This window comes from Montipora foliosa, chromosome 5 (genome assembly GCF_036669935.1).
Source record: "Montipora foliosa isolate CH-2021 chromosome 5, ASM3666993v2, whole genome shotgun sequence".
NCBI lineage: Eukaryota > Metazoa > Cnidaria > Anthozoa > Scleractinia > Acroporidae > Montipora > Montipora foliosa.
This window is the reverse complement of record NC_090873.1, coordinates 12,595,998-12,609,786: the sequence shown is the minus strand read 5'-3', so window position 1 is coordinate 12,609,786 and position 13,789 is coordinate 12,595,998. Positions and strand designations below refer to the sequence as shown.

Here is a 13,789-nt window from a genome sequence, read left to right as displayed (position 1 = left end):
TAAGAATTTATATCGTTCTGGGGGACGCAGTCTCAAAATTAGAGACGTTTGCATGGATTTTTAACTATGCGTAAAAGACGACGTTCTCGTTGGCGTCGTCTTTGCTAAAGCTCCCTAATATTCCACGGAGAACATGTAGTAGCATGAGATTGCAAATTCCTACGCAAATTGCAGTTCTGAAGGAAGCATGTTCGACATAGTAATTCTATAGTTACTTCTTATCACTAATGACCAAAAATAGGAAGGAGGAACTGAGGCCGTTTCAAAACTAACAAGGGGTTGGACTTGAGCTTGGCCGGAGCAATCGGGAGTTTCTTTGCGAGCGTCCCGAACAGTGAAACAAATACTTGTACCTTTCTAATTTCGATCTCCTTTAGGAACAATGAGCCGACAAAAATCTTCCGGAAAGGGCCAGTCTATCAGAATTTGATACAACCCTAATAGAAAACGTTTTATCTCACTTATCAACAATTAGCAACAAATCTAATATCCATATAGTTCGCGGTCTGGACGGATATATATAAACCTTGTGTATGCCCGTATTTATACAGAAATGGATTAGCAGTAGAACTCCTTCCAAGCCAGAAGGATTATTCATCTCCAGTTGCAATTCACACGAGAGTGTTGACAGTATTTTAACAGGAGTGTCAAAACGTCTTCATCAGTCGAGTGTTTGATTAAACTATCGGTCACTGAACTTACACCACTTGATCATTTTATTGCGCCTTGTACAGGTAGATTGTCCAGGCCCCCATCTCTGTTAATTCCTCGATGAAAGGTTTGTCGTTGTTCTCTTCTGATGATAACATCCTGACATCTTGTGTAATGATATTCCTGTTAAAATACTGCGATTGCTTTGAGTCGGGCCTTGTTTGGAACACGTTATGCTTCCAGAACAGGAAAATAATTCCAGAAGCCTCGATCTGGGATGGAATGTGACCCATCAGTTTTCGGTACTAATTATATTCAGCAACACTACTGCTAGATTTTGGCAGAAAAAAAACGTGGCGGTATTGTGTTCCTCAGTTCCGCGATCCATGATTTTGCGGCTACTTGGTTCAGACCAATCAGAGGCGTTGAAATCATCAGGCTCAATCTGATTGGCCATAATTTGGCGGGACCTGTTTTTTAAATGATTTAGATAATACAGCAAACTGATGGGTCAAGGCCAAATGAAAGAGATCGACACCTTAGTTATGGGCTTCAAACATCGTTCAGTTGTTGTCCAACTGGTCTTACTAATAATATGTACTTATTGACTGAGTGGGAGGGCCGGACGGGAAAATATTTGGCCCGAGGTCATGGCGTACGGACCGAGCGCAGCGGGGTGCGTGCGCCATGACCGAGGGCCAACTCAGTCAATAAGCATTTTATCATATGCGCTCGTTTTTGCGCAAAATAAGTAACAACAATTTGCATAGGAAATTTATCTAATATGTTGTTTGCATTTGCATTTCTGGCTGTAAATAACTTGGATGTTTAAGAGCGACGAAATCCTCTGAAATCTGATCGCACGGATCAGTACGTTTTCCTAGCAGGGCCGTACGGCTTTTTCCGGCCCTGCTCGCGCTAATGCGTACGGCCCTCATACGGGGATTTTCCATTCCCAAGGAAAGGGGTTTATTTTTGCAAACGCTTGCTTAATCCCAAGAGATCACATCAAAAACATTTTATTTGAATTTTATTTCTCTTACAACTCAACAAAATTCATTTCTTAATTTAATCAACACCTTAATTCATTTGATAAAGTTCCAATTTTCGCCTCCATGAATAAATAAATAGATGATCTGTCAAACGTTAGGATTTCACTTTCTCAATTAACTGAAATATTCAACTATACATTTGTTCGTCGACATACCATAAATAGCGAAGTAATACGAGACCCTCGCACTTTAGCCTATCAATTTAAACAGGTGTCTCTTTTTAGACACCTGAAAAATTCAGATGGCTCCAACGGGATTCGAACCTATGACCTCTGCGATACCAGCGCAATCAGCCCTACCAACTCAGCTACGAAGCCACTGTGTTGGGAGCAGAGTGGCTTCATAGCTCAGTTAAAGCCACTTGAATTTTCAGTTGTCTATAAAGAGAAAATAGAGAACTTCAGATACTAGTACGAGAACAACTACGAGTACGAGACAACAGAGAGAGCGCGCAAACCAGCGTCACTTTGGCGGGGAAAACGTGATGCAGCCGTCATTTTTGTACGAGGTTTTGCAAAAATGTCGTCGAATCAAAACAATTCAATAACACGGTAGCAGTTTTGGCATTTTTTGATGAGCAAAATGGTTACCAGCAATAAGAATGACTGAGCAACCTATACTGCTAACAAAGAGTAAGATTAAGCATACGGGTTATAAATTTCCTTAGTATTTTCGCTAAAAACGGGTAGTCAAAACTCGTACTCGTTCTCGTTGTAGAATCTAAAGGTCCCTAATTGATTAAATTTTCCAGCTCAAGTGCGAGAACCACTTCTCTCATTTGTCTAGGAATCGTACTTCAAATCATAAAAACTGGTATATCACCCTTTGCTCCAGACTACGACAAATATACTCTCAGTGAACTGCACTGCTGTGGTTGTTGCTCAAAGACGATATCCCTGTTGCTACAAAGACCTCCAGGTTAACCCAAAAAAAGCCTGACACAGAACCACTAAAGCCAGCCATTTGTCACCGCGAATGTGTTTGACGGCAGTGAAAGTCCCGAATTTGGATTTTATGAAAAGGTACGGAAACAACTGAATCTTCAAAACTTTCCATTAACGACAATCTTCCTCTCCAATTCATGAACCTAGCTGTGATTGGCATTTATCTCTCCTTCACATTTTTTGCTTTGCAGATGGATCACCATTTTCACAACCTTGTTCATGTTCATTGTTTTGCTAGAGAACAAGTCTTCCGACCCCGCGCTTCATCGCAATTGGAGGAGTAGCCAGTCTTCTTGGACTATCATGCCATTCAACCCTCACCAAACCATTGGACATTGTTACTAGGCAGATAGATGTTAAAATCCAGCCATTCCCGTAACATTTCGAATTCTCTCATACACAAGCCAGAATGTCAGAGACCAGGGAGCCTGAAAAAACAAACGACGCTGAATAGACCAATTCGGCTAACTTGATGTTGTACCCACTTTAAATCCTTTGGGATTAAAACCTTTTGTTCCAACTATTTCCATATCATTTAAACGGCCTTACACTAATTTGCAAAACGAAACGAAATACAGAAAGAATCCTAAACATTCATTAAAGCTAACCTTGGGCCTAATTAGGACTAAACAAAAATTCTTAGGGTCTGGGCAAGCGAGAAATGTTTGGCGTTTAAACAACAACAAACATGCTGATGTGAAGTGATCTTTGACCGCTTGGCCAATCACTTCAACATCAGCATGTTTGATGTTGTTTAAAACCCAATGTTAGCATTGGTAAAGGGTTAGGGATGTTTCTGTATTGGTAAATCAATGACCTGTGACCTGTGTTTTGTACCTGCCCGCAGAAATTTCGATCCGTTTCGGAAAATAGTAGAGTAACCAAAATTACCTTTTTGCGAAACGGAACGAATTGTTGCCGCAGTGATGATAGTTTGGAGCCATGGGATTCGGTACTATCAAAAAGTGGGAATTTCTGACAAATTAACGGAGGGTTTAAAGTGCATGTTGCATGTTGCAAGTCATTGTTTTATTGTAACTGAAAGAAGCCAAACCTTTACAAACAATGCTAACATTATTTTTTAGGCCTAAAGTTTTTAGTTGTTTCAGCTATGGTGAAACAGTGACCCACACCCTCCAAAAACTTAAGGCGTATTGCACATTTAAAAATTTGGTTTCGTTTCGCAAATTAGTGTAAGCCTCTAAATGTGAATGCTACATTATAACGCCAATTACAATCCACAAAGAACCTTACTCCCATACAACAATGAGTTAGCCGAATTGGTCTTTTGTACGGTTGAGCAAATTAAAGGAGTTTCGCAAGGGCGTCCGCAACCAAAACACCAGGGCCCAGTTGTTTGAAAGCCGATTAACTTGATTCAGGATTACCGTAAACTTTTCTTTCATGTTTTCAAATTTTTGGTCGAAGTTTCTTTTGCTTATTTTTGTTTGCCAAGATTGACGTCTTCTAATGCAAAGTTCTGCCGAATATCAGCGTTGAACAGCATTTGGGAGTAGAGAAATAAACTCCTTGGTTGATTTTTAATAATCTGGGATTAGCGTTAATCGGCTTTTGAACAACCGGGCCCAGGAAACCAGGGGCACATTTATCGATTTTACTCTGTCAAACGCCAGACGATTTTACTAGTCAATTGAAACGAATAGAAGGATTAAATGCATTACTGAGTTGGATCACGGAAATCCTTGATGCCTTATTTTATTATTATAGTCAGTGAAATAGTTTTTGGCTCACCATTCGAGTCCACGTTGGAAGCCATCCTTTGTATAATGAGACGAAACCCTCTTCACGGACCTGAAGGAGGAGAAAAGTGAATACAAAGTTTGAATAACGGTCAGCCCTGTGTGATCTAGAACGCGAAATCAACACCTATAAAGTCGCACACGATGGAACATCTTTCAAAGAGGATTTTCCAAATCACAGAGAAAGTCAACATATTCAGTTAGGCAGTTTAAAGACCGTTTTCGTCGGCGGGATTTTTCTTGTGAATTTCGCAAGCAATGATCAGTGCGTCATGACTTTCGACCATGTACACGCGAACAACTCGTGAACGGTCTGTCGTAAGGTTGTCTTAGCCGCGGCTTACGCGTGCAAGGCGTGCAAAACGTGCAATGCTGTTGTTTTTACGCATGAGTATGTGAATTTATTTCTTTTACCGTTGTCCCATAGCACAGATATCGCTGACGTCACATTTATTTTGTCAATAACGAGATTTGGCATCGCGCAAGGGGCTGATACAATGTGCTTAAAATTAATTTCGTCCAACTTGTCTCGCACCGCCAGGGCGAGACATCTTGCACGAAACATTGCCCAATATAACATACCTTGCGACGGCCAAAAGCGTTGCAAAACAAGTTTCCCAAACCGCTACGCAAAATAGATTTGGAATCTACTTTCTGCAACACTTCACGCAACGTTACACCGACTATTTCAAGCCTAGAGTGTCGCATCTGTCCTGCAACTTATGCCGCTACGCTTCGCGGCATCAGCCAATGAAAATGTTCCTTTCACCTCACGTGACCACGGAAAACGAAAAAAGTTGCAAGAAACGTTGCCTAGTGGAACACACGTCGAGCAACTTGTTTCGCAATGTAAGAACTTTTGCCTTACACGATGCACGAAGGGCTAATTTGCAAGTAAACAAAAGAATTCTAAAATGGTAGCCATACATTTTGGAATGAGGTGTATGGACAAGCCAGCGGTTTGCCGTTTCTCTCTGGTGGGTCAACCAGAGCCTGACTGGCAGTGAAAATAAGAAAAAGCTTAAATAACAATGACCACAAGCACGGTTTTCTGAGCCCACGAGACTAAGCATCCCAGCAAACCATTGTCATCAACCTGGTTCTGGTCATTGCTGTCTAAGGTCTTCCTGAAAACAAGGGGTACTTCTGATTCAGAGGCACCTTCGAATAATACATAGAGGATATTTACATGGCCGCTTGGAGATACGAAAGTTCTCTTCGAGTGAAAGATTCCAAGCGGCCATGTAATAGTCTATTTATTATATAAACACCAATGAAATACTAAATCATTTCATGAAACGCATCAACAGGTGTGATTTTTATATGAAACCATAGCAACAGTGGTCTTTTCACGTGTGAAGATATCATGTTTTCGCGCGAAAGCTCACTTGGTCTTTCATTGGTGTTAACATCTCTCAGAAATCTAACTGCCGGCTTAATCATCCCTTTGACTGTCAGGAGAAATTAGCATGGAAAATCTTCTCACAATTTCAATGAAATGTTAGTCGCACGGGTATTGAGAATGAAGATTATTATCAGCTTAAGAGAGTGATCTTGATATAACACCAAATTCTCATGACTATCCAACAAAGAAATCTATGATACTAGTTGGGAGAATGAACGTTTCGATTTTGGGAATGAAAGAGTTAAGAAACAGAGTGAATGTCGAACATACCGCGCTCAGGAAACAGTCCAGCGTTCCTCTGTACAACTTCGGGTTGTTCATAATTCTCGTTTTCACCACATCTGCAGGAGTACTTATGGTTGCGGCAATTAATCCAGCGCAACCACTGAAAAATGGTGAGAAGACAATTAAAGTGAGTAAAAAAAGTGGAAGGAAAGTTTATTAAAAGGTAGTTACTAACACACACATTTGGCAATGGGAAATTGCTTATCAGGTATTAAGCAGTAAATTCCAGCTTTGCAACTCTCCATTATTGAGAGAGCTCCATGCTTTCTTTTCAGGTGTAAGTCACAAGAATTGTAATTCGATGTCTTTGGTCCTTAACGCTGAAACTTCGTGAACTGGGCGTTTGTGAAGTGCCTACAAGTGGCTTTGCCTGGTAAGGGGTTTGAAGGGGCTGTGGAACAGCAGTGCAGTTTACTTTGTGTAGTTTTACCAATTACTCACCCCTAGTTGTGATGCAAAAGGACGGTGCCTACTATTGTTATTGCGCATACGTTCTGCGCATCTCGAGATACTCGGATTTCCTATGGTTGATGCTTATTAATACAGGGATATTTTTGCGCGGTTCAAAACTATGCGAAGAAAGCAGAACTTAGCAAGTGATCTCGGTATCCAAAACGAAAATTGGGGGTACCCACGCATTTTTCAGAGATAATTAAGCTTCAATTTCGAAAAGAACGCCATACACTGCTTTGTATTTTAAAACTTTTTACAAATACTGCTGATTAATTATCTTCCAAAAATGCGTGGTTACCCCCAATTTTCTTTTTGGATTACAATAACACTTGTTAAGATCTGCTTTTCCCGCATATTCAGTAACCCGCGCAAACGTAACTTTGAATTAGTAGGCACCGTCCTTAACATTTTAAACAACACAAATCGGAACCTTTGTGACAGTCATGGAGATAAACTTTGAAAAACGGTTAACTAGACCTTCTCCAGTTTTGCCCACCCCTGTCTCCTTTTGTATTTGCTGTTTTATCCAAATATTCCTTTATTGCTTAGGTAGCAGTTATTTTACGTAAATTCGTTTGATTTGGTTATCCAATTCCCAGTCGCTGAATTTGGCTAAAATCCGAGACACATCTGCAGCCCAATAAACGGCCTGGAATAAGATTTGTCATGATCACCTACCTTGAAATAGTGTGTGTCACCCAGTTGTCTTGTAAACTTGTGTGTCCGATCAGTATGTGTTTGACAGTATCGTACGTAGTGAGATCTTTAGAGAGAATTTAAACACTAGTTTGATCCTTTGCCCCTAATAGTGAAACTATTAGATTTACTCTGTCTAATGCCACACGGTTTTGCTCATCATTACAAGATAATTATTTATTACTCACTGACAGATAGTAAGCATGCTCTCATTGGTCAACAATGCATGAAATGGCTTCAAGATTGGATTGCTCTATACAATACAATACATACCGGTACTTAATTGACCACTCCCCATAGGGGCTTTTCTGGGCCAATGAAACACAATTAACAAAACAACAGAACACAACAACAACTGTTAAGAAACCCAACTGGCCGGAGGCAAACTAGTCAGCTATTTACAAGTGCAGCTGGGAAGTTGAATCAGGGACTACCAGGATCAAATTCAACGAGTGGTCAGAGCAGGTCTTGAACCAGGGATCTACGAATTTCAAGGCAAGCGCCCTAACCACTGGGCCACACTGCCTCCAATCACTGCACTGTTTGCTGCAATTAGTTTATTAATTTGCTCTGCTGATGTCCATGTTACTTGTCATTTTAAACTATTCAAGATGAGAGAAAGAGAAAGAGCAAGAGAGAGTGTGAGTCCCTAGTTTCCCTGATGTTTAACCTTCTGAAAGACACAGACAGACAGACAGACAGACAGACAGACAGGGAGGTAGGCAGGCAGGCAGGCAGGCAGGCAGGCAGGCAGGCACGCACAGAAAGCATCAAAATGACATTTTACCAACCACTAAAGCTGCAGACCAATCCTATGAAAAAACATGGTTAGGACTACATTTAACCAAAATGACCCCTTTTGGAAATGTCATAGTACTGACCTCCCATATTGACTAATGCCGCTCTCTGAACATTGGGTGCCCATCCTTTCCACAGTCCACGCACCCCATGCTTGCTTACTATGTTGGAAAAGGCATGTGACGTGTTAAGTACTCTGAAGGTGCAAAAATAAATTGGAACATGGATGAGAATCAAAGACGAGTGCTACATAATTAATAATATAGTATGCTCACAAGGGAGCACAAAATAATATACTTAAGTTCAACAGTTCAATGTCTCATTTATATGGATTCAAGGTGAGTGGAGATTTGGCCAAGCGAGATTTTTTTTTTTATTCACTCACCCATCATTCCTCTCTTCTACTGCCCCTACTCATAGCAGTTTCTTTCCTTCTCCAATTTTCCTCGGGTTCAAAAATTTCACATTTTTAAGAGTACACACCAACAATGTTGCCATTGATGACTCAATTGACGGGCAAACAGATGTACATGTAAATGTAATCAGTGGGTGGTAACCAAATGATCTTTAATACTAAAGAACAATTTATGAAAGCTACCCATTTCAAGTCGGTGCTTAGACCAAGTACTTATTAAATCACTAGTGATCAGTGTTTAACCCAGCAGACTTTATTCTCTGCCTATTAAATAAAATGCTGTTTATCTACCAAAGCGGGCGAAAATTGAGTTTGCTACTGGTATTGCAGCATAACGTCACCAAATGTTACACCTGTATATGTGTCACAAAGTGTCTCACCTGGCCTTTAAATGAAAGTGAGGCTGGACTTGACTTTTCGGGTTTTCCACTGCTCATACAATAATTATATTATTTTAATACACTGTAGTTCATATTAGAATAGCATGAGTTACATTAGAAAAGCAGTAAGGTCTATAGCATCAACTACTGGTAGTTCAAAATTATAGTCAATTTGACCATACTGGATATATGGAGTTGGTTATGAAACTCAACAATTAATTCCCTTGTTTCATGTCTTTGTTCAATTTTTTGGCCTTGACCCTGCAGAAAGCACACCTCTTTTAAAGAGGATAACCATTATCAATTTGCTTCAATAACGCACAACTAATTTTGCGCACCCACACAAAGTGATAACAAAAGATTGTGCACAGTCACGGTCAATTCAACATCGATTGTGACAACAGTCCCTTGATAATTGACTAGTATGATAATTGACTCTGTACCTTGGTTGTCTTCCCTCTATCAGAACACGCTTTCCTTCCATCTGCATTTGCACCTTGACCAAATCAGTTGGACTGGCAATAAGCTGACCAAATGCACCAGCAGTCATCCCTGCTATAACTGATTTCCTGAAAGAATTTCCTTTCTTTTCATTAAAAGTTACCATTGCCAAATGCATGCGGAGGGTCTAAAACACAGGTCACATTCCACAGGTCAGGGTACATGTCACTGTGTTACAGACAAATATTAAACAACACCAAAATAATAACTCTCCACAAATGTTGTTTCAAGTCTAAGGGAAATGTTTGGCTTAGTTGTTCATCACTGGAGCAGAGACTCCTGGTCTTGACCTGAGGAATGTGATCTGTGTTTTAGACCCACCTGAATTCAATAAGTCAGATGAAGATTGAAAAATTTAATTCAATATCATACTTGACATGATGCTTATAGCCAAATCTGAACATCACCATTATTTAACTATAAATGGCCTCTTTTTATGTCTAATGCCAGATAATTTTACTTGTCAATTGGGGTCCCCTTGGCCGTGAAGGGGTTAATTTAATCATTGTAATGTTAGACAGTAACTGTCCATCATAATTTACCTACAGAATGCATACACTGTACATCCTATTTCATTAAAATCTCAGTTTTAACTGAGGGATCATGGGTGGAAGCTACCCTCTGGCCTCATTCATTTTGCCCCCCCCCCCCCCCCCTCAAAGCAATACTTGTTTACAAACAAAAACATACCATAATGCAAATTTACCATCTGGATTCCTTCTCAAAACGTTGTTGCGTAAAAGCTCGTATGAAGTCATCCTTGAGCCAGTGTAAACTAGAAAGACAGTTAACATATATAAAATTATTAGTAACTGCAGTAACTGTTTCAATAACATAGACTTCTCTACATGTATACAGTACAATTCTTACAAGCTCTTTCTCATCTTTAAACCTACCAACATGCCTCAATATTGCTGGTGTGACACCACTCCAGAGATTTCTCAAGCCTTCTTCTTCAACTGTAAACAAGAAAATTTGACAACAGCACTATTAATGATGATGATGTCATACTAAAAGTGATAGCAGTGAAGTTGTTGCTAATGGTATTGCATTAATCACTCACTGAAAAACTATGTCCCCATTAATATTTTGATGTCCAAACCGGCCTAAACCGGCCAGACATAGTATTTTACTCTGTCAGACGCCAGACGATAATTTTACTCGTCAATGGGGAACCCCTGGGAGTTAATGGGTTAAACTTCAATTACCTATGCCAACTGCTGTCCTTATCATTCCACGGTAAGGAAGATTTGTGGATGCTGTGGTTGACAGACTTGATGCCCTCTCTCCTTGGATTTGGAGGCGAGTCTTGGTGATGTCGAGAGGAAAGGTGACTTTAAAAAAATACAAATAAAGTATTGATAAGACTAGGTAAACGCACAAATTGAGAAAAAGAGAATACAGCCAGCTCATCTGTAGTCAAAATTAACTTAAATGATAACATTGGAAAATTCAAAAATGTAAGTTTGACGTTCAGGCTGACCAAGACACTATTTAAATCAACCTCCATATTGATCATCCTTTGCCACTAGCTTGTGCAATTAGGATTAATTTCACTTGCATTTTCAAAGTTTTCCAAATTGTCCTTGCTGCTTTGTGACTCGGGCAATTTTGTGAAACCACCTGAAATTAATCCTTTATCGCCCTCAGGCCCTGATGCGATTCCATTTATTATAATAACAAACCCCAGCAGACTGTTGTCACGCATATTCCAGTCACACTCTGAGATGGTTGGAGTCTTTTTCATTTTAAATAAGCCTGTTATCTGTAGAGTATTAATTTTAACTAGGGACAAGAAATTCCTAGTTTAAAATTATACTTTATTAAACAAAATCTGATTGATTTTCATCAGATAAATAACAATGTTCCTGATTAAATTACCAAATTCAATAAATTTGATTAAAAAGAATATTATTGATTTGTTGGAGACTGTCAATGCATATCATGTTGATTTTTACTGTCAACAATAATTAGAAATGAATGTACATGTATAGGATTTGGGTCAAATAGTTCACTCTCGCATAGATATTAATTTTCTTTTCACAATACATGTATGTGAATCGATTGAAATTTTTTATCTCTTTAAAATGTTGGTTTTTTGCGACAAATTACTCAAAGCAGGAACAGCCTACAGATGTATGAGAGGGGACAAATACTGTAAGCTTAAAAGACCAGGAAAGCACCATGGTGAAAATAAAACATCATATATAGGAGACACTAAAAGAAGCAGCAAGTTGAAGTTTCATGAGAAATACTGGTCGAGATTAATTACAGCAGAGTAACACCTGAAAGCAAGAGGGATGAGACCAGTAATTGTGAAATGAAAGGTAGAACAAAAAGCAAAGTTAAGCAAAGATGATATAACAAGGCCGTCAACCCCCAAACTTTTCAAATAATTTTATTGAGAATTGATAGGGATGGAATGATAGATGATGTCATACTGACAGTGTAAATGCATCTTTTACACAAAAAGAAAGACTGTACACTGTCACACAACCTAGGCAAAAGTCAAAAAATGTGCAAAAAAAGTTGTCATTGGCATTGCAACATTTGATTTGATTTGGTTTATTTTGGACTAATCACATTATTGCTCAAATTACAATCCATCAATTATAAGCAACGCTTGCAAGAACACTGTTTATTGGAGTTTAAATGAGGAAAATGAACGTTTGAATTTTGTTAAAATAACTAAAAAAACACAAAGTAGTTTAAATTTTATTGTTGTGAAAGTTGATTCTCACTAGAAATGACAAACTTCCGTGATTAATCAGGAGAATTCAGATGGTTATATTGAGATCGGGAGATTCGGTCCAAAATCTGGAGCCTCCTGGATTATCGGGGAGAGTTGAATTGAAAGCCCTGATATAAAAACAGGATATAGGTAGCAATGTGCAGGCAGATTGGTATGTGGTTTAACATGGATCAGAAGAGACTTTCTAATGGAGAAAATTCCAAGTAAAAGAGTCGTTTCTGATGCAGTAGAGAGACGACAGCAAGAGAAAACAGACTCTATGAAAAATTAAAACAAAATAAATTCAAAACATAATTTCTGTAGAATAAAATAGAAATGACATTAGAATATAATAATCTTAAGTTAACCAGAACATGCATATTTATTTATGCTATTAAACATCACCAAATGCAAGTACAAAAAACAAAAACTAAAAACAAAAAAAGAAGAACATAATAAACATGTATATGGACTCCCTATCAACTTGAAAAGAGTCAAAATCTAATTATCTAGTTCTCGAGATACAGGAATACTTTATGTCTACTATGGCTAAATAATTAATAATGTCATAAGATGACTTAAGTGTGAGAAAGTAACTGTATGTTGAACTAGACTTTTGAAGTGAAAGGTTAATTCCACAGAGGGTATACCCACGGAAAGTAAAGCTTCTTGGCAGCAAAAGTAGGCAGAGGATGCTTGAGGAAGAAATACAATGTACCTGTCTTCAGAGCCCCTTCCAGGGATTTTGGAATATGATTATATATATTAATATTAACATTACCAACATTTGCCTCATTTACTTAAGCTTACCACGATAATTTTTTTATGAAAAAAATCTATAATACATAGGGATTTTCTTTTTTAAATTATCTCGTACACCGTCCAAAATAATTCCAAAAATTGCGCCAAGTCATTCCTACAGTGTAAGTGTGTGGCATCTTCACTGTTTAAGAGATCAAAGTCCAAACTAACAGAAACTTTATCCGTCGTAAAAAAAAAATTCGGAGATCCTGGATTTTGATCCCCGAAGTATCCAATTCCCGTCATCAAACTATGCCTTGCTACTGATACAAGTTCCTATCTGAATAAAATTTCATCCAGGAAACAATGGAATTCGCACTACACTGGACCATGCACATAAACACGGATTCTGGAGTCAAGAAAGCTCGGACTAATCGATCGACAGAACTAATAGTAATTTAACAGTTGACTTGCCAACCTGATTCTGCCACAGTTGCCGCCAGGGATGACAAGCAATATTTGTACAAAAAACTATGAACATCTCCAGCCATAATTCACGATAGCACGTTCGTTTGTTTACTTGGATTAATCGCAAACAACAAAGCCAGCCAACAGAGCCAACATATAAACTGAGGATGGTAATAACCGCTGACAACGGTGATGCAACACAGCAAAGGCGTGCGTGGGGGCGACCGTGGGGGTGTGACTGGGGGTCTTTGGGGGCATGTGCGAAATCAAGAATGGCCAATGAGCAAGCAATGGAACAACCGCAGTAGTTTAAAAGCTTGCGCGGATTACAGTAAATCATCTTTAAGGGATCAGAATTACATAATTAAACAAAATTTCAAAGGGAGAAGTGTTAATCTGAAACCGTGATATTGGGCATGCCATGGTCTGCTGGGAAGCATGCTCCATCGTCACATCCTGACGATATTCTATTACGTCACAGTGCGACGCGTCATACGGTGGCCACCTAA

The 13,789-nt window shown here is 39.0% G+C and overlaps 1 protein-coding gene across 1 annotated transcript; it reads right to left on the bottom strand.

The window, feature by feature from the left end:
- Positions 1-1,666: 1,666 nt before the first annotated feature.
- LOC138003656 (mitochondrial uncoupling protein 4-like) lies at positions 1,667-13,436 on the bottom strand. Its single transcript, XM_068849845.1, has 10 exons — positions 13,291-13,436; positions 10,549-10,674; positions 10,237-10,299; positions 10,031-10,115; positions 9,283-9,408; positions 8,128-8,240; positions 7,229-7,313; positions 6,083-6,197; positions 4,400-4,459; positions 1,667-3,075 (listed from the first exon to the last, which is right to left on the bottom strand). Exons 1-10 carry the CDS (start codon positions 13,361-13,363, stop codon positions 3,004-3,006), a joined length of 918 nt encoding a protein of 305 aa, XP_068705946.1. The 5' UTR covers positions 13,364-13,436; the 3' UTR covers positions 1,667-3,003.
- Positions 13,437-13,789: the final 353 nt, after the last annotated feature.

Coding starts and splice junctions, on each gene's coding strand:
- LOC138003656 (XM_068849845.1), bottom strand. CDS start 13,363: ATGGCTGGAGATGTTCATAGTTTTTTGTACAAATATTGCTTGTCATCC. Junction 10,300..10,548: donor AAGGACAGCAGTTGGCATAG/GTAATTGAAGTT, acceptor TCTTGTTTACAG/TTGAAGAAGAAGGCTTGAGA. Junction 4,460..6,082: donor TGGACTGTTTCCTGAGCGCG/GTATGTTCGACA, acceptor CTCCTCCTTCAG/GTCCGTGAAGAGGGTTTCGT.